Below are 23,399 nucleotides of genomic sequence, written 5' to 3' on the forward strand. Positions count from 1 at the left end.
ACTACTCCTTTAAAGGAAGTTAACTAATAACAGACCTACTGTCAGGATCAATATGTGAAAATAAAAAGTAAACCAGAAAACTAATGCAGCTACTACATTTAAAGTGTTACTAAACCCAGGACCCTGCATTCACTATATCTGGTCTCCTGAAAACTCTTCATACAAGCTTTAACATGTGCTCTGCTGATAGAAGTCACAGAACTGGACTAACTGCAATGAAAAAAGGTATTTAGTAGTTTATAGTTACTAAAATAATTGCACTTCCATGCAGGGTCCTGGATTTAGTAACACTTTAAGTCACTGTGTGGCCCACTGGCTACATAAGGTGGAACACCAAGAAAGTTGCTTCTCCCCTATGAACTATATTGCTGGGCTGGCAAGTAGATTTTGACTCTGTATCAAAGCACCAGTAAGACGGAAGAAACAGACTGTTTTAGATGATATAATAAACATAACACGAATAATAAACTGTAAGGAAAAAAAAAAATCAGAGATTCTGAAAAAAAGAACATTAGACTCCATGACCAAAAAGAAGAAAAAAAAAATCATCCTTTTTCCTATTGTTTACTAGGAGAGACAACTCTGAGGATTTTTAGGTTTGAAGGCAGCCAGATAGTTTTTAATATTGCTTGATGCCAACATAAGATGTTTGGTGCACTCTTGTGTGTTTATTGAGTCTTCAAGGGACTTTACACTGGGATGGTTGGGGTCCTGCTCTGATAACAAGAAAGTCTACTTCAGAAATGGAGAGTTGTACTGTTTGGGGAAAGGATAAATAGTATAAAAGGCACATGGTAGGAAAGAAGGTCTGTAGTAAGGGGGAAAAAAAAAAAAAAAAAGCAGGATTCTGTGAAAAAGTCCATCAATAACATTGCAGTTGGAATCAACAGGATTGCAAATTTTGGTGACTAGCAGTTTGGATGTGTCTATCTTTGGTGAACAGGCAACTTCTATAGTTGCCCAGAGCCAACTCTGTTGCACTCTTCCGATGTGCAGGGTATGTCCCTTTCCTCAGTCTCTTTTGGGGTACATGGCACTTGTGCAATATTTCGTTGGGTAAAAATGTCCCTATCATTCTCAATAGGGAGACAGCCAACCTATCTAGAACTTTGCAAACAGAGTTCATGGAGTTTACTAATTAAGACAAATGGGCTGTCCACTTTCCAAGGGAATTTGCCCTAGAGCTTAGTGAATGGTCAACTTCTGCACTTCCTCACCCCCTGATTTAACCTCAAATATGGTACACCACCTTGCCACAACCACATGTGACACAGCACCATCGATTGACCATGTTACGTACAGCAGGCAGTACTGCTTGCCGAACGCAACAGAGGGGACAATTTTAGCCTCGGCCATGAAGCACAGCATCATGGCTGCAGCACGTATACAACCCAGGCTGGTGCCCTGGCAGCTTAAGGGGAAGGACAGTAAAAAACACAGCTTAACCACGTGTTTGTACCACCTTCAACCACAAGTGTAATCGTGCACTTAGTTTACAGGGTTTACCAATCAGACAATCAGGCACCATTTTGTGGAAGAGCAACTTAAAGCAGTTCACCATCATATTACTCACATCAGTTGGACAGTATCCCTGCCCAACCAGAAAGCAAAAACTGTACTTGCCTTAATAAAATGTTCTTAAATTTAAAAGAAATATGGAGCCTACAATTAAAGTAGATACATTTCCTAAGCCCTCAAAGATTTTTTGTATAAGACAGCATAATGCAGGCCATAGATGGGTCGAAAATCGGCCGATTTTTCGGCCGAAAATAAAATCGGCCGATTTTCGGATCGTTAGTGGGCGATTTGGTCGGCCGTTTTTCGGTATTTTGGCCGTTTTTTTTTTTTGGTAAAGTTGGAAAAAATCGGCCGATTTTGCCGATCGGCCGATTTTCGCGGCAATTAGTGGGCAAATCGGCCGATTTTTTACCGATAAAAAATCTGCGCATGAGCAGTGACCTGCAAGAGGAAGACAAAAAGAAGAAAAAGAAGAAGAGGAAGACGATGAAGAAGAGGATGAAGAAGAAGAAGAGGAAGAAGAAAAGGATGAAGAAGAAGAGGATGAGGATGAAGAAGAAGAGGATGAGGATGAAGAAGAAGAAGAAGAGGATGAGGATGATGATGAAGAAGCGGATGAGGATGAAGAAGAAGAATAGGATGAGGATGCAGAAGAAGAAGAGGATGAGGATGATGAAGAAGAAGAGGATGAGGATGATGAAGAAGAAGAGGATGATGAAGAAGAGGATGAGGATGAAGAAGAGGATGAGGATGAAGAAGAAGAAGAAGAGGATGAGGATGAAGAAGAAGAAGAAGAGGATGAGGATGAAGAAGAAGAGGATGAGGATGAAGAAGAAGAAGAAGAAGAAGAGGATGAGGATGATGAAGAAGAAGAGGATGAGGATGAAGAAGAGGATGAGGATGAAGAAGAAGATGAAGAAGAGGATGAGGATGATGATGAAGAAGAAGAGGATGAGGATGAAGAAGAAGAATAGGATGAGGATGCAGAAGAAGATGAGGATGATGAAGAAGAAGAGGATGATGATGAAGAAGAGGATGAGGATGAAGAAGAAGAGGATGAGGATGAAGAAGAGGATGAGGATGAAGAAGAATAAGAAGAGGATGAGGATGAGGATGAAGAAGAAGAAGAAGAAGAAGAAGAAGTAGGATGAAAATAAGAAGAATTCCAGTCCAGCAAAAAGTGTCTGCAGAGAGCTCCGCTATTTCTGACAGTTCTCTGACAGTTCCTTCACATTTACAGCGGTTGAAACATTGTATCTATTTGTTTCCGAATAAAAACATCTGTATCCTAAATGGAAACAAATAGATACATTGTTGCAACTTCTATAAATGTGAAGGAACTGTCAGAGAACTGTCAAAGAAATAGCAGAGCTCTCTGCAGGGACACTTTTTGCCGGCTCTAGACGGGTAGAAAATCGGCCGATTTTTTTTACCATTGATGGTAACGTCGGCCACTTGAACAACCGATTTTTTGTTTTTTAAAAGAAAAATCTGCAGTTTTTCTCCCCATCTATGGCCTGCATAAGCCTCTGTTCAGATTTTGCTCCAGCACCTGATTGTAGTTACACCTCTAGAAACATTAGGATACTGTAAGGGGACCAAAGCAGCAATATTATTAAAAAATAGAACACACTAATTTTTTTTTTAAAACCAGATTGGACTTTCAATTACTCACTTCAGCAACAGCATGCAATAACATGCTACAGCATGACTATTAGCTTGTATTAAATGGATTTTTGCTCAAGAGATAGAACTAGAATTCTACCACTTTACAAAACTCTGGTTCAGGCACATTTTTAGTATGCAGTCCAGTTTTGATCACTGATCCTTAGGAAGGATGTGCTTAAAATAGAGAGAGAACAGAGAAGGGAAACAAAGCTAATATAGGCATCTGGAACACGTCAGTTATGAGGAACAACTTCAACCATTAAACATATCCTTCCAGGAGAAGAGATGCTTCAGAAGGGATATGATGGTAACATACAAATGTTTGAATGGTGACTCTAGCATTGGGAGGAAATTGTTGCACCTAGGGTCTCAATATAAGACATACAGCAATACAAAGAACTTACTGTGGATGAGAAATGGTTCAATCTTAAACTGTGCATCTGGTTCTTTACTTTAAAAACTTTAGTTGCTTTCTTTCCGAATGCAGTGTATAGGGATATGGAAATGGTAACAAAATACACACACACACACACACACTGGTGTCTTTATTCAACCATATCAACTATGTGACTTACAAGCAAAAATGTTTAACGATACTGTACCTGTGCTTCTTTCAGCTTGGCCTCCAGATCACCCAGGTCCATGTGCTTGTATCGGTACTTGTTGGCCTTGCAGAGGCGGATACCATCAATGATGGAGGCATGATTCAGTTCATCCGACAGAACTGCATCTTCTGGAGTCAGCATTGCCTAAAGGAATAGGAGAATTAGAAGTGGTCCAGAAAACTTGGAAATCAGATTAAAGCAGCCATGCATAACAGCTGCAACAAACCGGGAAGTAGGCTAAAACATTTTATTATCAGTATACACAAAAAGTACAAAAAAAAAAAAAAAGGAGAAGCTTGAGCCAAACCTTGGCACAATCATAACTAAAGTGGTTCTAAAGGCAGAAGTTCTCATCTTAATGCAGTCTATACATTAAAGGTGAAAAAACCTCCTGTGTGCAGCTCCCCCCCCCCCAGCCCCCCTTATACTTACCTGAGCCCCTTCTTGACCCAGCAATGTGCATGAGAGCTGCAGCTCTCCTGGGTCTCTCTCTACTCACTGGCTCACACAGCACCGGGATCCATTGGCTCCTGCTGCGGTCAATCACAGCTGGTGAGCCAATGAAGAGAGTGGGGGGGAGCAGGGCCAAGCCACGCTCTCTGTGTGAACGAACAATGTCCATTCACAGGAGTGCAGCTTGAGATCGAGCCTCCTCGTGTGCCCACATAGCAAGAGGATTGCCAGGACTGCTGGCGGGGGACCCAAGAAGAGGATCGGGGCAGCTTGAGAGCGAGCCTCCTCGTGTGCCCACATAGCAAGAGGATTGCCAGGACTGCTGGCGGGGGACCCAAGAAGAGGATCAGGGCTGCTCTGTGCATTGCGCTGAAAAGGCAAGTATAACGTGTTTTTTTTTTTATTACAACCTTTAGAAGCACTTTAAATATATGTCACAGTGAATGTGAGGGTGTATTATTATATGGGATTACCAAAATATGAAAAAGCAAATACCAAAAAAATATCCAATGTATGGCCAAGGGATGTGATTATATACATTATCCCTATAGCAACCACTTACTATTCATCTGCCTCCTTTGATTGCTTCACAGCAATCTCATTACACTGACATGGCCTTAGATTTATTACAACATAACTGCTGTCTGCTGCAGATACCTTTATATACAAAGGACAGATAGGTCTGTTTATTTACGATCATGGCCACAAGCCTATATAGCTATCAACACTGATACAAAAAAGGCATAGATCCATAACGTAGAGTCATTTTAAATGTTCATTTAAAGGTTGCATACAAAATCATAAACGTGACTTTATTAAAAAAATTCAGTGAACTGCTGCAAAGGGTTAAAAAGCCAGTCTGACATAGCCCAGTGAACAAAATGCTAATCACATTTGTTCTCACTCCTCTAAGCAGAGCTGCTGATTAGAGCAAAGTAAAAGAGTGAGGAGGGAATGGTGTGTCAGAGAATTGGGCTGCTGCTTGTATACTAGGGTTGCCACCTCACCCCTTTAAAACCGAACACATCAATTACACAGGTTCTGTGGCTGAATAAGGTGGTAATTAAACTCACTTAGTGCCTTATCTGCATTAAATTAGCCTCAAAACCTTTGTAATTAATGAGTTCGGTTTTAAACGGGATAGAGGTGGCAACCCTATTGTATACAGGGTCTTAAAAAAAGTATTCATACCCCTTGAAATGTTCCACATTTTGTCAAGTTACAACCAAAAACGTAAATGTATTTTATTGCGATTTTATGTGATAGACCACCACAAAAATGGCACATAATTGTGAAGTGGAAGGAAAGTGATAAATGGTTTTCAAAATGTTTTACAATGAAATATCTGAAAAGTGGAGTGCATTTGTATTCAGCCCCCTTTTTACTCTGGTACCACTAACCAAAATCTAGTGGAACCAATTGCCTTCAGAAGTCACATAATTAGTAAATAGAGTCCACCTGTGTGTAATTTATTCTCAGTATAAATACAGCTGTTCTGTGAAGCCCTCAGAGGTTTGTTAGTGAACAAACAGCATCATGAAGGCCAGGAAACACAAGAAAGGTCAGGGATAAAGTTGTGGAGAAATGTACAGCAGGGTTAGGTTATAAAAAAAAAAAATAATATCCCAAGCATTGAACATCTCATGGAGCACTGTTCATTCCATCATCCGAAACATGGAAAGAGTATGGCACAACTGCAAACCTACCAAGACATGGCCGTCCACTTATAATGACAGGCCAGACTAGAATAGCATTGATCAGAGAAGCAGCCAAGAGGTTCATGGTAACTCTGGAGGAGCTGCAGAGATCCGCAGCTCAGGTGGGAAAATCTATCCCCAGAAAAACCATTAGTTGTGCACTCCATAAATCTGGCCTTTATGGAAGAGTAGTAAGAAGAAAGCCATAGGAAGTCCCATTTGCAGTTTGCGAGAAACCATGTGGGGGACACAGCAAACATGGAAGAAGGTGCTCTGGTCAGTTTAGTTCAAAATTGAACTTTTTGGCCTAAAAGCAAAACGCTATGTGTGGCGGAAAACTAACTGCACATCACCCTGAACACACCATCCCCACCATGAAAGATGGTGGAGGCATCATGTTGTGGGGAAGATTTTCTTCAGCAGGGACAGGGAAGCTGGTCAGAGTTGATGGGAAGATGTGATGGAGCCAAATACAGGGCAATCTAAGAAGAAAACCTGTTAGAGTCTGCAAAAGACTTGAGAATGCGGTGGTGGGTCACCTTCCAGCATGACAAGGACCCTAAACATACAGCCAGAGCTACAATGGAATGGTTTAGATCAAAGCATATTCATGTCTTAGAATGGCCCAGTCAGAGTCCAGTCCTAAATCCAATTAAGAATCTGTGGCAAGAATTGCTTTTCACAGATGCTCTCTATCCAATCTGACAGAGCTTGAGCTATTTTGTAAAGAAGAATGGGCAAAAATGTCACTCTTTAGATGTGCAAACCTGGTAGAGATATAGCCAAAAAGACTTGCAGCTGTAATTGCAGCGATAGGTGGTTCTACAAAGTATTGACTCAAGGGGGCAGAATACAAATGCAAACCACACTTCTCAGATATTTAAAAAAAATTTGAAAACCATTTATCATTTTCCTTCCATTTCACAATTATGTTCCACTTTGTGTTGGTCTATCACATAAAATCGCAATAAAATACATTTACATTTTTGTTTGTACTATTATTATTATTATACAGTATTTATAAAGCGCCAATAGTTCGCTCAGCGCTGTACATTACAAAAGGGAGACAGAACATGTGACAGAACAATACCAATACAATGCAAAACATGAGGGGATCAAGGGCCCTGCTCTTTCGAGCTTACAATCTAGGAGGGAGGGGGTGGTGGCACAGGAGGAGATAGCTGTGGGGGATGGAGTGGTAGGAAGAGTGGAGGAGGTCGGCAAGTTAGCAGGGGGTGGGGTAGGCTTCCCTGAAGAGATGGGTTTTCAGGGTGCGCCTAAAGGAGAGGAGAGTAGGTGATAATCTGATGGGTTGGGGCAGGGAGTTCCAGAGGATGGGTGACACCCTGGAGAAGTCCTGGAGGCGGGCATGGGAGGAGGAGACCAGGGAACTAGAGAGAAGGAGGTCTTGTGAGGAGCGGAGTGTGCGTGCTGGGCGGTACTTGGATATTAGGTCAGTGATGTAGTTCGGGGCAGTATGGTGGACAGCTTTGTACGTCAGCATTAGGATTTTGAATTTGATCCGTTGCGCAATCGGAAGCCAGTGGAGGGATTGGCAGAGGGGGGTGGCGGAGACAGTGCGGTTGGAAAGGTGAATGAGTCTGGCAGCCGTGTTCAGGATGGACTGAAGAGGGGATAGCCAGCGGCGAGGCAGGCCAGTGAGGAGGGAGTTGCAGTAGTCGAGTCGTGATATGATGAGGGAGTGGATGAGCTGTTTAGTGGTTTCTGGGGTTAGGAACGTGCGGATTTTGGCGATGTTGCGGAGGTGGAGTCTGCACGAGTTTGTTAAAGATTGGACTTGGGGCTGGAAGGATAGGTTGGAGTCCAGAATGACACCCAGTACTCTGGCCTGCAGGGCGGGTTTGTTGGATGTGATGGAGAAATCAATGGGGGGTGGTGTCCGGGCTGGGGGGAAGACAAGAAACTCGGTTTTGGAGAGGTTCAATTTAAGGAAGTGGAGCGACATCCAGTCTGATATGTCGCTCAGTAGGTGTGTGATTCGGGCTGAGACCAAGGGGGTGAGGTGGGGGGTTGAGAGATAGATTTGTGTGTCGTCGGCATAGAGGTGGTAGTTGAAGCCGTGAGAGTGTATGAGTTGGCCAAGGGAGGAGGTATAGATGGAGAAGAGAAGGGGCCCGAGGACAGAGCCTTGAGGGAACCCAACAGAGAGGGGGAGTGAGGGGGAGGTGGTAGCATTATAGGTAACGCTGAAGGAGCGTTGTGACAGGTAGGATGAGAGCCAGGAGAGAACAGAATCTCTGAGGCCTAGGGAGTGTAGTTTTTTGAGGAGAAGGGGGTGGTCGACTGTGTCGAAGGCCGCAGAGAGGTCAAGGAGTAGGAGCACTGAATAGTGGCCATTAGCTTTGGCGGTTAGCAGGTCGTTGGAGAGTTTGAGTAAGGCAGTTTCGGTGGAGTGTAGGGGACGGAAGCCGGACTGTAGGGGATCGAGGAGGTTGTTGTCGTTGAGGTGAGAGCATAGGCGGGTGTAGACTAGGCGCTCGAGGAGTTTAGATGTAAATGGGAGCAGGGAGATGGGTCTGAGGTTGTTCGGGTCATTGGGGTCCAGGGAGGGCTTTTTAAGTATGGGGGTGATGTGTGCATGTTTCAGAGGGGAGGGGAAAGTGCCTGAGGAGAGGGAGAGATTGAAGATGTGGGTGAGGGAGCGTAGGATGGAGGAGGAGGAAGGTCGTAGGAGTTGTGAGGGGATAGGGTCGAGGGGGCAGGTGGTGAGGCGGGCATCAGAGAGGATCTTGGAGACTTCCTCGATGGTAGTAAGGTCAAAGGTGTGGAGTGTTGGGGGAGCTTCAGTATGAGGAATGTAGGGTGGGGTGGAAGAGGAGGTCAGAGCAGTGGTGGGGCTGTGGGAGAGGGGTGATGAGGGGGTAGCTGAGTGAGGGTGAAGGGGGTTGGAGAGAGTTTGAGCAGCGACAAAGTCCCTGCGGGTTATGTCGAGGGGGAGGGGGGATAAGGGGGTAGCTGTGTGAGAGGGGACGGGTTGAGAGGGCGTGTGAGTTGAGGCAATGTCCTTGCGAATTGTGTCAATTTTGTTTTTGAAGTGATTGGCAATCTCAAGGGCAGTGAGTGAGGTGCTGGGTGGAGGTGGGGGTGGAGAGAGTAGAGAGTTGAAGGCAGAGAAGAGTCGGCGAGGATTGGAGGAGAGGGCCTTGATGAGGGTCAAGAAGTAGGCCTGTTTGGCAGCATGGAGGGAGGAGGTGTAGGTGCGGAAGGCAGATTTGTAGCGGGTGAAGGCTTGTTGGGATTTGGTTTTGCGCCATAGTCGCTCCAGGGCACGACTGTGTCGTTTGAGGGTTTTGGTGTGATCAGTCTGCCAGGGCTGGAGCGGTCGGGGTCTGATGTTGCGTGTGGTTAAAGGTGCTAGTGAGTCAAGGGCTGTTGAGAGCGCATTGTTGTAGGCGGTCAAAGCCAAGTCGGGGCAGGACAGGGGGAGGATGCGGTCGTGGAGTTGATCAGCTGCAGAGTGGAGGGAGGCAGGGTTAAGGTTGCGGAGGTTACGGCTGGTAGTAGTGTGACATTTGGAGGGGTAGGCGTTGGAGGACAAGGAGATAGAGAAGGTGATCAGGTTGTGGTCAGAGAGAGGGAAGGGGGTGTTAGTGAGGTTGTGGGGAGCGCAGCGGTTGGAGAAGACAAGGTCCAGGATATTTCCGACGGAGTGGGTGGTGGATTGTATGCACTGTGCAAGTGCAAAGGAGGAGGTTAGGTGGAGGAGACGGGCTGTGTCCGGGTTGTCGAGGTTGACAGGGATGTTGAAATCCCCAAGAATGATGGTGGGTAGCTCAGAGGAGAGGAAGAAGGGTAGCCAGGAGGAGAAGTCATCCAGGAAGCGTGGTATGGATCCAGGAGGCCGGTATATCACAGCAATCTTCAGGGGGGTTGGGGAGAATAGTCGGAGGCAGTGGGCCTCGAAGGAGGAGAAGGATAGGGAGGGGGGGTTTGGGAGGACTCGGAAGGTGCTCTGCGGTGACAGGAGCAGACCAACCCCACCACCTTTACGACCGTTAGGCCTGGGTGAGTGGGTCCAGGTGAGACCTCCATAGGAGAGTGCAGCAGGGGAAGTAGAATCAGTGGGCTGGATCCAGGTTTCCGTGATCGCTAGGAGGTTGAGGGAGCGGGAAACAAAGAGGTCGTGGATGGCGGTAAGCTTGTTGCACACCGAACGGGCGTTCAGGAGTGCACATGAAAACGGGGGGGGAGATTTTAGGGAGCAGGGGGACAGATACTAAGTTGTGGGGGTTGTAGTAGGACGTGGAGGCGGGAGGGTGTTGAGCGGGTGAGGGAGGTGGAGGGCCAGGATTATAACAAAATGTGGAGCATTTCAAGGGGTATGAATACTTTTTCAAGGCACTGTAGTTAGCAAGCCCTGTGGTGGCAGCTGTAGCAGAGTGCTGCTACACCTGCCACTACAGGGCTTGCTGCAATGCTTCGCAGATAAAACCCCCCAAAAAACAAACACACACCCCTATAGCAGCTAGTCACCAAAAATATAAAAAAAAACCATCATTGACATTTTATAGCTGCAGACATTACAGAACAGCTCTTTCTCCAAGTTCATAGCACTAAAGGGTTTCAAGTTCTTAAATCATCAACTCAGCCTCCATCCCCCTCTCAACACACCTCCTTTCTGTTTTAGGTTGAGATTATAGGGCCAAGTCACTGCTAGGAGGGGGAGCAGAATGACATGAACTACTTGAAAAATGTTTTTAATGTCTTTATTGCTTCTCCTGTAAAAACGTTAAAGGCAAACCACTGAACAGTGATGCTACAGGGGTCAGTAATTTGTACTTGTACTTTCATTTTATGCTATAATCCAGACATATCTGTACCACTTGACGTATTTCTCCTTTTCTCTCTCAATATTGTACTCTCATGGAGTCGCCTACCCCATGCCACATGCAGAATTTAGTTTAAAAAAAAAAATAAAACCCACAAGGTAACTAGTTAACTTACGACACACATTCTTGCTCCTTTAGCCTGGGTTCACACTGATGCGGTCCGGAATTTGCAGCGTTTTCTGTGCGAATTCCGCACCACATCAGAATCACACCCCATTCATGCGAACAGCTGCGGGTGCGTATGTTAACATCCCGAAACTGGACCGCAAAAGGAGGTGCGATGTGCAGAATTGGATCGCATAGGTGTGAATACCCACGCAATCTGATTTTAGTGTGGACCCAAAAAAGGGTCCTGCACCTTTTTGATGCGGGTATAAATGTTAAATATATATCCAAGCATTACATTTATATCTGTCATATGACAAATAATTTTTTTTTTCTAAGTATATATAATTCAACATTAAAAAAAAAATATATATATATATATATATATATATATATATATATATATATAATCTATCAATTCTTGAATCGTGCTACTACTATATATGCTAGTTAGAACTGCAGTCAGCATTGTGGCTTAGTGGTTAGCACTTCTGTTGCCTAGCAGCACTAGGGTTGCCAGTTCAAATCCCAACCATGGCTCTAAAGGCAAGGAGTTTGCATGTACTGCCTGTGTGGGTATCCTCACATGCTGGTATTTGTTTTAGCTACGGTCTAAAATTGTCCCTATTATATGAATGGGAGTTAGGGATTTTAGGATTGCACGCTCCTTGAAGGCAGGGCCTGATGTGAATGTACAATATGTATGTAAAGTGCTGTGTAAATTGACGGCGCTATACAAATACCTGAACTAATAAAAATGCAGGTTTATATATGTGTTTTTTGCAATCTGGTACATTTTAGAACGTTTCACATAATGTAGACAAAAGAGCTGACATTACAAACTAGAAAAGCTACAATTTCTGGGGAAATTGTGTGAAGTGTTCTTGCCTGCTCACACACCTGGGTTCCTATGGCAACTCACTCTACAGCAAGGGCAGAGAAGAGCAGTTAAAAACAAACTGCTCCAACTTGCTCACTTCAGTGGTGGTTGCCATCTTCAAACGGTTGTAGTTTAAAAATTATAAATCCTACACCTATATTGTGAGAATCACAAGACCAAGACCTACATTTTGACGCATAGTATGTCTCTGAAATAATAAAAATGAAGGCACAGTCGCAGTTTAGAAATTGCCCTTCAAATTTGAGGTGGCTAGAGTGGAGTTTCAATGAACGTCAATGGGCGGCGTGAGTTGCAAACAAATGGTCATATTGTGAAAACTATTAGGACTATGGCTTAGCCGTGGACATTTTTAGTGGCAGCAGGGATAGCTGAACGTTTTGATATAAGATTTGTGTAGGTGGGCTTGAAAATGAGGGAGTGATGGCAGTTTAGAAATCATGTCCTGATTTGTCAGCTCCCACTCTAGTTTTGAACATTCCGCCATTCATTCCTATGGGACCAATTTCACCACAAAAACTCTGATATTTCGTGAACCATTCGGGGAAACGTTCCACAAAGTAATAGCACACCAATTTAGTGTAAAAACTGTGGGAGGAGTTAGGGTGGTAAATTTGGCTATAATAATAAGAATATATATGTGAGATAACAGTAAGTGGTCTTGCCATGCAAGAACACTTAAAGTGTGTGTGTATGTGGAGGGGGTTGCTCTTCTACCCCCCAGGACTGTATGCTCAGATAAGAGTGTGTTAGTGATTTTGGGAGGAAGCCACACTTTTTTTGGTTAAGGGATTCCCCTTAAAATCCATGACAGACACAAAAAATTATTTGTCATATAACAGAGATATATAACTAATTCATAGATTCTTATTTATTTCAGGTACTTATATAGAGCCATCAATTCAAGCAGCGCTTTACAATATATATATATATATATATATATATATATATATAAACATTACATTCACATCAGTCCCTAACCCTCAAGGGGCATACAATCTAAGGTCCCTAACTCACATTCATACATACACATACTAGGGCCAATTTAGACAGGATCCAATTAACCTACCATGGTACTACTATATATTCCAATTAACATTACTGGCAGCATAGTGGCTCCTACCTAGCAACACTAGGGTCATTGGTTCAAATCCCACCCATGGCACCACCACCATATGTTCTCTCTGCTCCTGGGCGAGTTTCCTCCAACACTCCAAAGACATTCTGGTAGGTTAAATGGCACTAGTATAAATGTAAGTTCCTTCAGGGTAAGGATGAGCTCACAGAGGTGTACAATTGCTTCTTGCCCTAAGCGAAACCTGCAAAGGACATCCTGCAAGTATGCACATGGTCCAAAAAAAGCCATGCCATGTGCTTCTCTTTGCTTTGCAGAGGCTCTGGCAAACATAGCCAACAGCGGTGCCACCTCCTCTTCACTCATAAGGCAGAAGTGGTCAGTGGCACAAATAAATACACACAACTGACACCTCTGTTTGGTCTCACTTGCCTCCAGCTGCTGTGTTTACTTTTGGCTAATGAACTGAACTTTTGTTCTTATATCTATGGAGCATGCAAATAGCCTTCTGCAAATGTGATGACCAGGGGCGGATTGACAACTCATGGGGCCCCGGGCAATAGGGGATCATGGGGCCTGTGTCCTTGCCCAAACTCAAAAAAGCCTATGAAAAAGGCACCAGGGGCATCTCATGGGGCCTGCTACTGACCACGGGCCCTCGGACAGTGCCCTACTTTCCAAATGGTCAGTCCGCCCCTGGTGATGATGAAATTCCAGTCCAGTCCAGGAGCTGGTTCTGAGACCATTTGTGTGTGATAACTAATTTTTATGCACAATGGCTCATGGCTCCCACATATGCAAACTGATTTTACTTGCAATATATTTATTATGAAAACTATTTGACTTTAGTTCCTCAGATTTCAACTATGGAACTTAAAAAAAAAAAAAAACAACACACATGCCCATATCGGAGCATACAGCCCTGCAGGCCAGGAATGGGGAGTGGAAGAGCGAGCCCACACTTTTTATTTGTAACGTCAGCTGTTTTGTTTCCATTACGTGAAACCCAGCTAAAATGTACCACATTGCAAAAAACACATAAAAACATGCATTATTATTAGTTCAGGTACTTATATAGCGCTGTCAATTTACATAGCACTTCACATGCATATTGTACATTGACATCAGGCTCTGCCTTCAAGGAGCTTACAATGTAAAGTCCCTAACTCCCATTCATATAGGAAGGACAATTTAGACAGGAGCCAAAACAAATACCAGCATGTCTTTCAAGCATGGGAGGAAACCAACACTGGCAGACCATGAAAACTCCATGCAGGTAGTGCTATGGTTGGGATTTGAACCAGCAACCCTAGTGCTGCTAGGCAATAGTACTAACCACTAAGCTACTGTGCTGTCACATGCTTGTACATTGCAATTCTGTGGTGTGACGAGTCCTAAGTCCTTGGGCATGCTCAGTGCAAGAAGTAATATGTTTCAAATGGAATGGAATACAAATGTGGCACTGAATAAGCAGAATTCACAGGGCTGCTTATTGTCATTCACGAGTGAAGATGTATGACAAGATGTGCCATAATGGTGGAACCTTCCTACACATAACTACTTATTTTATTTATACATTTACATATAGGTGGTAGACTTCCATATGGTTCTATGTTTATTGATTTATGAATTGATATTTTTCTTTATTTGTGTGTCACTGTGGAACAGTGGTGTCACCCTCTGAATTTTTTTTTTCATAATTTTTATTTGTATTTATGTTATTGGGACACATCACATTTTTTGCAATACTATTATGATCCTTTGTATTAGGATACAAATAACCATCACACATTTAATTTAGTAACAGCGCAACATTTGGATTCCTTTTAATTTTGCTTCAGCACTGGTATTGTGTGTGGTTGGTGAAGACAGCTGTGGGAGTTTGGATTTTTGTTAGATGCAGAGCACCAAGTGCAGTTTTTCTACCATTTAGTTAATATATTTCAAAACTATAAATCCCGGGACATGATCAATACACATGGCAGTACATACATAAGTATATATACTGCAGAGAATAAATGCTGAAAGAAAAAAAAAAAAAAACACAAACACTAGCATTATTTAACTGCCTCCTGCCCGCCATATAAGGTAATGATGGGCGCAAGGCGGTTCTCTCGTTCTAGGAGGACGTCATGACATCCTCCTAATCTAACTGCATGTGTGCAGCTCCGGGAGTGTGAGAAATTGGTGGTGTGCTGTGTCCCTCGGACACAGCATCACCAATCGACGGAAAGAGCTGAAGATGTCGACTCGGTCATGTGATCAGCTGTGTCCAATAACAGCTGATCGCATGTAAAAAATAGGGAAATGTCGGTTATCGGCATTTCTCTCCTCACGAGCGGTCATGCTGACAGCTCGAGAGGAGAGCCAGTAAATCGGCATTCCTTGGAGGGGTCATGTACACTGATCATCAGGGCACTGCCCTGATGATCAGTGTGGCCCCAGATGTGCCCATCAGTGCACATCAATGCCATATGTGCTCATCAATGCCACATATCAGTGCACATCAATGCCACATATCAGTATCAGTGCCTACCAGTGCTCATCAATGCCACATATCAGTGCCCATCTGAGCTGCCTTTCAGTGCCGCCAATCAGTGCCATATATGAATGCTGCCTTTCAGTGCCCATCAGTGATGCCTGTCAATGCCCATCAGTGCCACCTACTAGTGCCTCCTCATCAGTGTAGCCTATCAGTGCCCATCACTGCAGCCTTATTAGCGCATATCAGTGAAGGAGAAAAATTACTTATTTACAAAATTTTATAACAAATTTCCATCCTTTAAAGGGGACCTCTGGCTGACTGGATCCTTATACTACCCAGAAGTGCCTGACGTACCATACACCACCTAGAGGGAGGATAATACTTTACCTGGCCTGATCAACTTCCTTAAAGGGGACCTCCGTTGATTGATTTACATGCGTACTTTCATTACGCATCTGGTGAGTGTGTATTCTTACCCCACTTTTTCAAAGCACAAGCACTGAAGTATCGCCGTAGTTGGCACTTTAAGTACGGATTGTCACCTTAAGAACTATTTATCTATCTATACGGACATTATTATTATATATATTTATTAGCGCTGCACTTTTATTTATATCTAGGATTTACAGTTACAATACAATTTGGTACAAGAGGAAACAGGGCCCTGCTAGTTAGAGCTTACAATCTAGGAGGAAGGGTTGAGTGATACAAAAAAGGTAATAGCTGTGGGGGGGGATGAGTTGATGGAGGAAATAAAAAGGCAGTTTATTAGTTAGAAGCATCATAGGCTTCTTTAAAGAGAGGTTTTCAGGGATCGTCTAAAGGTGAATAGATTAGGACAGTCTGACAGATTGGGGTAGGGAGTTGCATAGGATTGGAGAAGTCCTGGAGGTGGGCATGGGAGGAGGTGACATGGGAACTAGAGCAGAAGGTCTTGGGAGGATTGAAGAGAGCGGTTTGGTAGATATTTTGAGAGCAGGTTAGTGATGTAACTGGTGGGCAGAGTTGTGGATGGCTTTGTAAGTTGTTAGTATTTTTTAATTGTATTCGTTGGGTGAGTGGAAGCCAGTGGAGGGATTGGCAGAGAGGGGTAGCAGACACTGAACGGTTGGTAAGGTGGATGAGCCTGGCAGCAGTATTCATGGACTGGAGGGGGGGAAATCGCCTATGTAAAGGTAAGCCAATGAGGAGAGAGTTGCAGTAGTTCAGGCGAGAGATAACCAGGGAGCGAATTAGGAGCTTTGTGGTATCATTGGTTAAAAAGGTGTATTCTGGAGAGGTTGCGGAGGTTGAGGCAGCATGATTTGGACAGGGATTGGATGTGGGCCTGAAAGGACAGTTCAGAATCTAGGGTTACCCCTAGCACTCTGGCATGCAGGGATGGGTTGAGAGTGGTGCTATTGATCCTGACCGAGAAATCAGGGGAAGAGGCACGTGAGGGAGGAAATATTATGAGCTCAGTTTTGGATAGATTGAATGTTAGGAAGTGGTGTGATATCCAGTCTAAAATGTCTGTTAGTAAATCGGTGATACGTGAGGAAACTGATGGGGTGGGTTGAGGAGTAGAGAGATAGATTTGTGTCAGGTGTAGATGAAGAATAGGAGAGGTCCAGGCATATGCATATGCTACAGGCACAAAATCATGGCAGTCATGCCTCTTATACGGGAACATGTGGAGCAAGCCCAGGAGGCCCAGAGAAGAGCTTACAGTATAACCAGGGTGCCAAGATCCGCACCTTCGACCCTGGCGACAGAGTGCTGGTGCTAGTCCCCACTGTAGGAAGTAAATCCTTAGCAAGTGACAAGGTCCCTCTTGAAATTCTGGAGAAATAAACCATAAAAAGTTTACCAGCCAGGGAAAAGTAAACCAGAGCAAATATATCATGTTAATCTCTTAAAACCTTGGAAGGACAGAGACTTTACTGACAGTACCAACCCCCCCCCCCCCCCCCAAAAAAAAAGGACATGGTCGTGACATATGAAGTACCCATAACAAACCTTATCAGTGGCCCAACAGAATGGCATTAAAGATATTGTGAGAAAGAATGGAGACTCTCTCACCTACCCGGACTGACCATTATACGGCATGACATAATTACACAGCTGGGTGTCTGCATAAACGTAAAGCCCTATAGAATACCCAAGGCCAAGCGGGTAGCAGTTGCAAACAAAAAAAGGACATGTTAAGAGTTGGGAGTGATTGAGGAGTCTCACAGTGAGTGGTTAAGTCCCATAGTGTTGGTCCAAATTCAATGCTTGCCCAGTACCTTTGGTGGATGAGCTCATTGATAGGTTGGGAACTGCCTGATAAACTACCTTAGATCTGACTAAAGGCCATTGGTAGATACCCCTAACAGAATCTGCAAAGGAAAAGACCGTATTTTCCTCCCCCAAGAGATCCTTCCAATATAAGCGGATGCCTTTTGGCTTGCACGGTGCTCCTAACTCATTCCAGAGAATGATGGTCAGAAGGTTAAGACCACATCGCCAATACACAGCCGCCTATTTGGGACGATGTAGTCATCCACAGCCCAGATTGGAAGTCTCATTTGCCCTGGGTGCAAGCAGTAGCAGATTCGCTTAGGAAAGCAGGTCTCACTGCCAACCCCAAAAAGTGTGCCATAGGATTGGAGGAGGCCAAATACCTTGGCTACATTTGGTCAAGGACTGATTAGGCCTCAGATCAATAAAACTGAGGCAATTGAAAAGCGACACCAAACTATAAATAAGAAGCAAGTCGGTATAGGCGGTTTATACCCAATTTTGCCACCAGCGCAGTCCCACTGTCAGAACTGACGAAAGGTAAGGGGGCGGGGTGGGAGGGGGGAGAGGTTGGTCATGATTGAGTGGAATCCTGAGGCAGAAAAAGCATTTCAAAATGTAGAAGCAAGCTCTTTGTGCACAACTTGTATTCGTGACCTCAGATTTCACAAAAGATTTTGCGGTACAGACAGATGCCTCTGATGTAGGGCTTGGTGCTGTACTGTCCCAAATGAGAGATGGGGAGAAGCACCCCGTGGTCTTCCTAAGCAAAAAACGAAATAAACTTTGCCATTGTTAAAAGTAATGTTTGGCTATCAAATGGGCCCTGGACGCCCTGAAATATTACCTGTTGGGGAGACAATTCAAATTTAGTCACTTATCACACATCCACGAGAGGAGCATGATCAAAGAGAAGAACGGTTGAGTGGCAAGGTGGTTTCTTGCTCTACAAGCATTTAAAAATTCACAGTGGAGCATAGAGCGGGGTAAACTTCAGGATAATGTAGATGCCCTTTCCCGTGTCCATTGCTTTATTGAGATAGTTGCTCAGCCACAGTGGCTTGAGCAGGGGGAGAGAGATATGTGATATTATGAAAGGTGATTGATGAATTTACTAATGGTCACAAAACTTAGCGACCGTCTAAATAAGATCACCTCTTAGAACCAGGTGAACAGCAGAGAAAAATCTTTTTAATGACATGATCTCAAGCAATTTATACTTCCTATACATATGTTGGACATTTTTAAGAATAACAGCTTTAAAAGGAATTCTAGATTTGCCTGTATAAAAAGTGCTATATTTAAAAAAAATCCAAACAGGCATTGACTTCACCTAGTTCAAACAGCTCGGTAGTGACATGACTGAACATGCCTGGACCAGGAAAATTAAAAAGAACTGCCTTCACTCTGTTTGTTTTGTAAGTGCTATAGTAAATGCCTTTGTTGGCAAGCCTGGAAATGTTGTTAAAGAGTGAACCAGTTTCTGTTAAAGTGATTATTAAAACAGACTAATTTCTGTATAATTTTTTTTTACAGTATACATCAATATTTGTAACTATAGAACTGTTACTATGCACAGAAACACCAACATAGATATTGAAAGAACTTTTTAATTTCCTTTAACTTATTTAGCTTTTTTTTTTTTTCCCCCTTGCTTCCTATACAATATTTTTTTCTCTCGTTTCTTTAAATAATGCTAGCGCTGTGGTTTTTTTTGTTTGTTTTGAGCATATATTCTCTGCAGTATATATACACTTGTGTGTACTGCCATGTGTATTGTTCATGTCCAGGAACTTTTTTTTTTTTTTATTTCAGGTATTTATATAGTGCCATCAATTTACACAGCGGTTTACACATATATTGTACATTCACATCAGTCCCTAACCCTCAAGAGTTGTACAATCTAGGGTCCCTAACTTACATTAATACATACACATACTAGGGCCAATTTAGGCAGGATCCAATTAACCTAATCGGCATGTCTTTGGAGTAATATATTAACTAAAATGGCAAAAAAAAACAAAAAACACTGCACTTGGTGCTCAGCATCTAACAAAAATATAAAGCCAAACTCCCACAGCTGTCTTCACAAACCACACACAAAACCAGTGCTGAAGCAAAATTAAAAGGAATCCAAATGTTGCGCTGTGTTATTAAATTTAATGTGTGATGGTTATATGTATCCCAATACAAAGGATCATAATAGTATTCCAGTGATACACCAATAAAGAAATATATCAATTCATAAATCAATAAACAAAACTTTATGGAAGTCCACCCCCTATATGTAAATGTCCAAATAAAATAGGTAGTTGTATGTAGGAGGGTTCCACCATCATTGTAAATCTTGACATATGATTTCACTGGTGAATGACAATAAAGCAGCGCCACATTTGTATTATATCTTGAAATATATGGTTTGTTACACTGAGCATGCCCAAGGACTTGGGGGTTAGCACTGCTGCCTAGCAGCACTAGGGTTGCTGGCTCAAATCCCAACCATAGCACTACCTGCATGGAGTTTGCATGTTCTGCCTGTGTGGGTTTCCTCCCCTGCTTCAAAGACATGCTGGTATTTGTTTTGGCTCCTGTCTATATTGTCCCTAGTACATGAATGTGAGTTAGGGACTGTACATTGTAAGCTCCTTGAAGGCAGGGCCTGATGTGAATGTACTATATATGTAAAGTGTTGTGTAAATTGATGGCGCTATACAAAGTACCTGAACTAATAAGAACGCATGTACTTATGTGTCTTTTGCAATCTGGTACATTTTAGATGGGTTTCACATAATGGAAACAAAAGAGCTGACATTACAAAAAGTGTGGGCTCGTTCTTCCACCCTTCTTTCCTGGCCTGCAGGACTGTATGCTCAGATAAGGGTGTGTTAGTGATTTTGGGGTCTGTCCATGACAGACTGAAGGGCCCATGCTGCTGTCATTGTGGATGAGTCTCTGGTTGTTAGGAGATGGCACCTGCTAGGATTATAACAACCCACAACATTTGCAAGCAGTAATAGCACGGAGCATGCCCAGGGACTTGGACAGTTCACATTTTCTGTTGTACACTGCACAGATACATATTCTTATAGAACTGTTGCTTTCTGTGCATGCTAATGGACTTGGATCTTTGGCCCGTAGTCTGAATTGATGCACATAGCCAAGGGTTAACACAATTGGAAGGAGTATCTGCCTACTAATCAGGTGCAATCACTTGAGGCATTCATAAAGAGACAGACTGAATGGACGTGTCCTTCATTGGGTGTGCCAACAATACAACCAATGTTCTATATAGGCCTCTTTCACATGGGCACTCCGTATGTCTGTTTTTCATCTGTCAAGTTTACGGATGGAAAAAAAAAAACTGACCCCCCATGTATTTCTATGGACTTGCGGATGTAAACGGATGAACATCTTTTTACATCTGTTAACATCCTTTTTTTTGAACGTAAGAAAACCCTATTCTTCTGCAAAAAAAACCCCAAAAAAACGAGAATGGATGTAAATGGACCAAAAAAATGGACAAACTGATGAAAACTCATCTGTTGGGCAGGGTGATGAGATTTGTTTTACCTTGTAAAATGTGCTGCCTGGTTAATATTAACCTTACTTTGTTCCCAGCTGTAAACTGTGAAAGTTAGGTTGTGATGCCGGTTTTAGACTTTAAACTCCAATGAGAAGGGCCCTTCTTACCCTCTTGTAAAGTGCTGTGCAAAAATGTAGCACCATAAATACGGTTTCTTTTTTTACACAAAGAAAATTAATGTACCCAATTGTGTTGCTGCTGTCAACATAAATGTTGAATATGAACTATGAAACATTTTATTCTACACACCCATGAAAGGTGTTAAATAACCCCCTCCCCCCCCCCAAAAAAAAAGCCTTTAACAGTTTTTTCTGGGAACATTTTTCTTCAGTTGGTGGATAGGTAATAGGTAAAGTATTTAACATGTCAACCTGAGCTGCTTTTTTTTTTTTTTTTTTTTTTAAATTCACTAGTTGCAAGCTGAGGAACTAAAGTCAAAATATTTTTCATAATAAATATATTGCACATAAGAAAATTTGCATATGTGGGAGCCACGATTGTGCATAAAAATTGGTTATCACACACAAATGGTCTCAGGACCGGCTCCTGGACTGGAATTGCATCATTACATTTGCAAAAAGGACCTTCGCATGCTCCAGAGACATCAGGCCAAAAGTAAACACAGCAGCTGGGGGCAGGTGACACTTGCCAAACTAAAACACCAGTGTCAATTGCGCGTATTTACTTGCGCCACCGACCACTTCTGGCTCACGACTGCAGAGGAAGAGGCAACACTTCTGCCAAGCAGAGAGGAGGGATGCACAGGGCATGGCTTTTTTGGACCATGTGCATACTTGCAGGATGTCCATGGCATGTTTAACTTAGGGAAAGAAGCAATTATAAATATCTATGAGCTCATCCCTACCCTCAAGGAGCTTACATTTATACTAATGCCAATTAACCTATCAGAATGTCTTTGGAGTGTGGAAGGAAACCAACACAGGAACAGAGTGAACATGCAAACTCCTAGCACGCGGTGTAATGGGTGGGATTTGAAACAATGACCCCAGTGTTGCTAGGCTGAAATGCTAACCACTAAGCTGCCAATAACAATAATTGGGATATATAGTAGTACCATGATTCAAGAATTAGGATATATGACAGATATACTTATGATTATAAGTAGATATTATATGACAAAAATAATTTTTAATGTCAAATTCATATTTTCTTATAACAAATAACGGTCATAGATTTGAAGGGGAACACTTTAACCAAAAAAAGTGTGTGTAAATCACCCCTTATACACCCTTATCTGTAGGCAAGAAAAGGCGGGGGGGGGGGGTAGAAGAGCAAGTGACACCCCCCCCCCCCCACACACACATACAATTTTATTTGTAATGTCAGCTCTTTTTTTCTACATTGTGTGAAACTTTCTAGAATGTACCAGAGATGGAAAAAAAAAAAAAACACATAAAACCATGCATTTTTATTAGTTCAGGTACTTGTATAGCGCCGCCAGCATATCTTTACAGCATGAGAGAAAACCCACACCGGCAGAACATGCAAACTCCATGCATTTAGTGCAACTTTAGTGCTGTTAGGCAGAAGTGCTAACTACTAAGCCACAATTCTGACCATAGCAGTGTCTAGGATATATAGTAATACCATGATTCAAGACTTAAGATATCTAATAATAGGTAGATTTATATCATTATATGACTAATAATTTTTTATAAGTAATTTTTATATATATTTTTAACAGTAGAAAATAGTATGCATTACTCTAACATTTAAAAAATGCATTTGTTTGCAGAACATGTAAAAAATGCTACAAAACTAGGAAAGAGAATGAATAGAATTTGCATCAAAAAAAGCCAAACAAAATCTCACCCGCCAATTGTTTTTTTGTTTTTTTTATATACACACACACACAAACAAAATGGGATCTTGGCTTAATCCTGTGCCTACACCCTCTAGGGACCAAGTTTAGCAGGGCCTATTATGTAAAAGCGACTATTCCGATTTGACATTTACTAAAAGACGTTTTCCTAACTGAAGTCGCTTTTCTGTTCACCGCAGCAAGGTCTTAATTGTTTCAATCAGGTGAAGTTTGGGATCTAAAAATCTATTGATTCACCTTATTCTTAGTAAATTGACCCCTATGTGTCACCTTGCATGCGTTCATATCTAGGAGACTTAACCAGGTTATCCAGGCCACTTTGGATGGGTTGGTTCTGGACCGGATTTTGCGTTCCAC

General features: G+C 42.8%; 1 protein-coding gene across 1 annotated transcript in view; it reads right to left on the minus strand.

The window, feature by feature from the left end:
- GCAT (glycine C-acetyltransferase) overlaps positions 1–23,399 on the minus strand; it is a 91,967-nt gene that overhangs the window by 29,718 nt on the left and 38,850 nt on the right. The window contains exon 4 of the mRNA XM_089674273.1: positions 3,789–3,935. Within this exon, the coding sequence (XP_089530399.1) occupies positions 3,789–3,935 (147 nt within the window). The remainder of the gene's footprint in view (positions 1–3,788; positions 3,936–23,399) is intronic.

Source organism: Staurois parvus, unplaced genomic scaffold (genome assembly GCF_062004578.1).
Source record: "Staurois parvus isolate SC_StPar_1 unplaced genomic scaffold, SC_StPar_1.0 ptg000149l, whole genome shotgun sequence".
Taxonomy (NCBI): Eukaryota; Metazoa; Chordata; class Amphibia; order Anura; family Ranidae; genus Staurois; species Staurois parvus.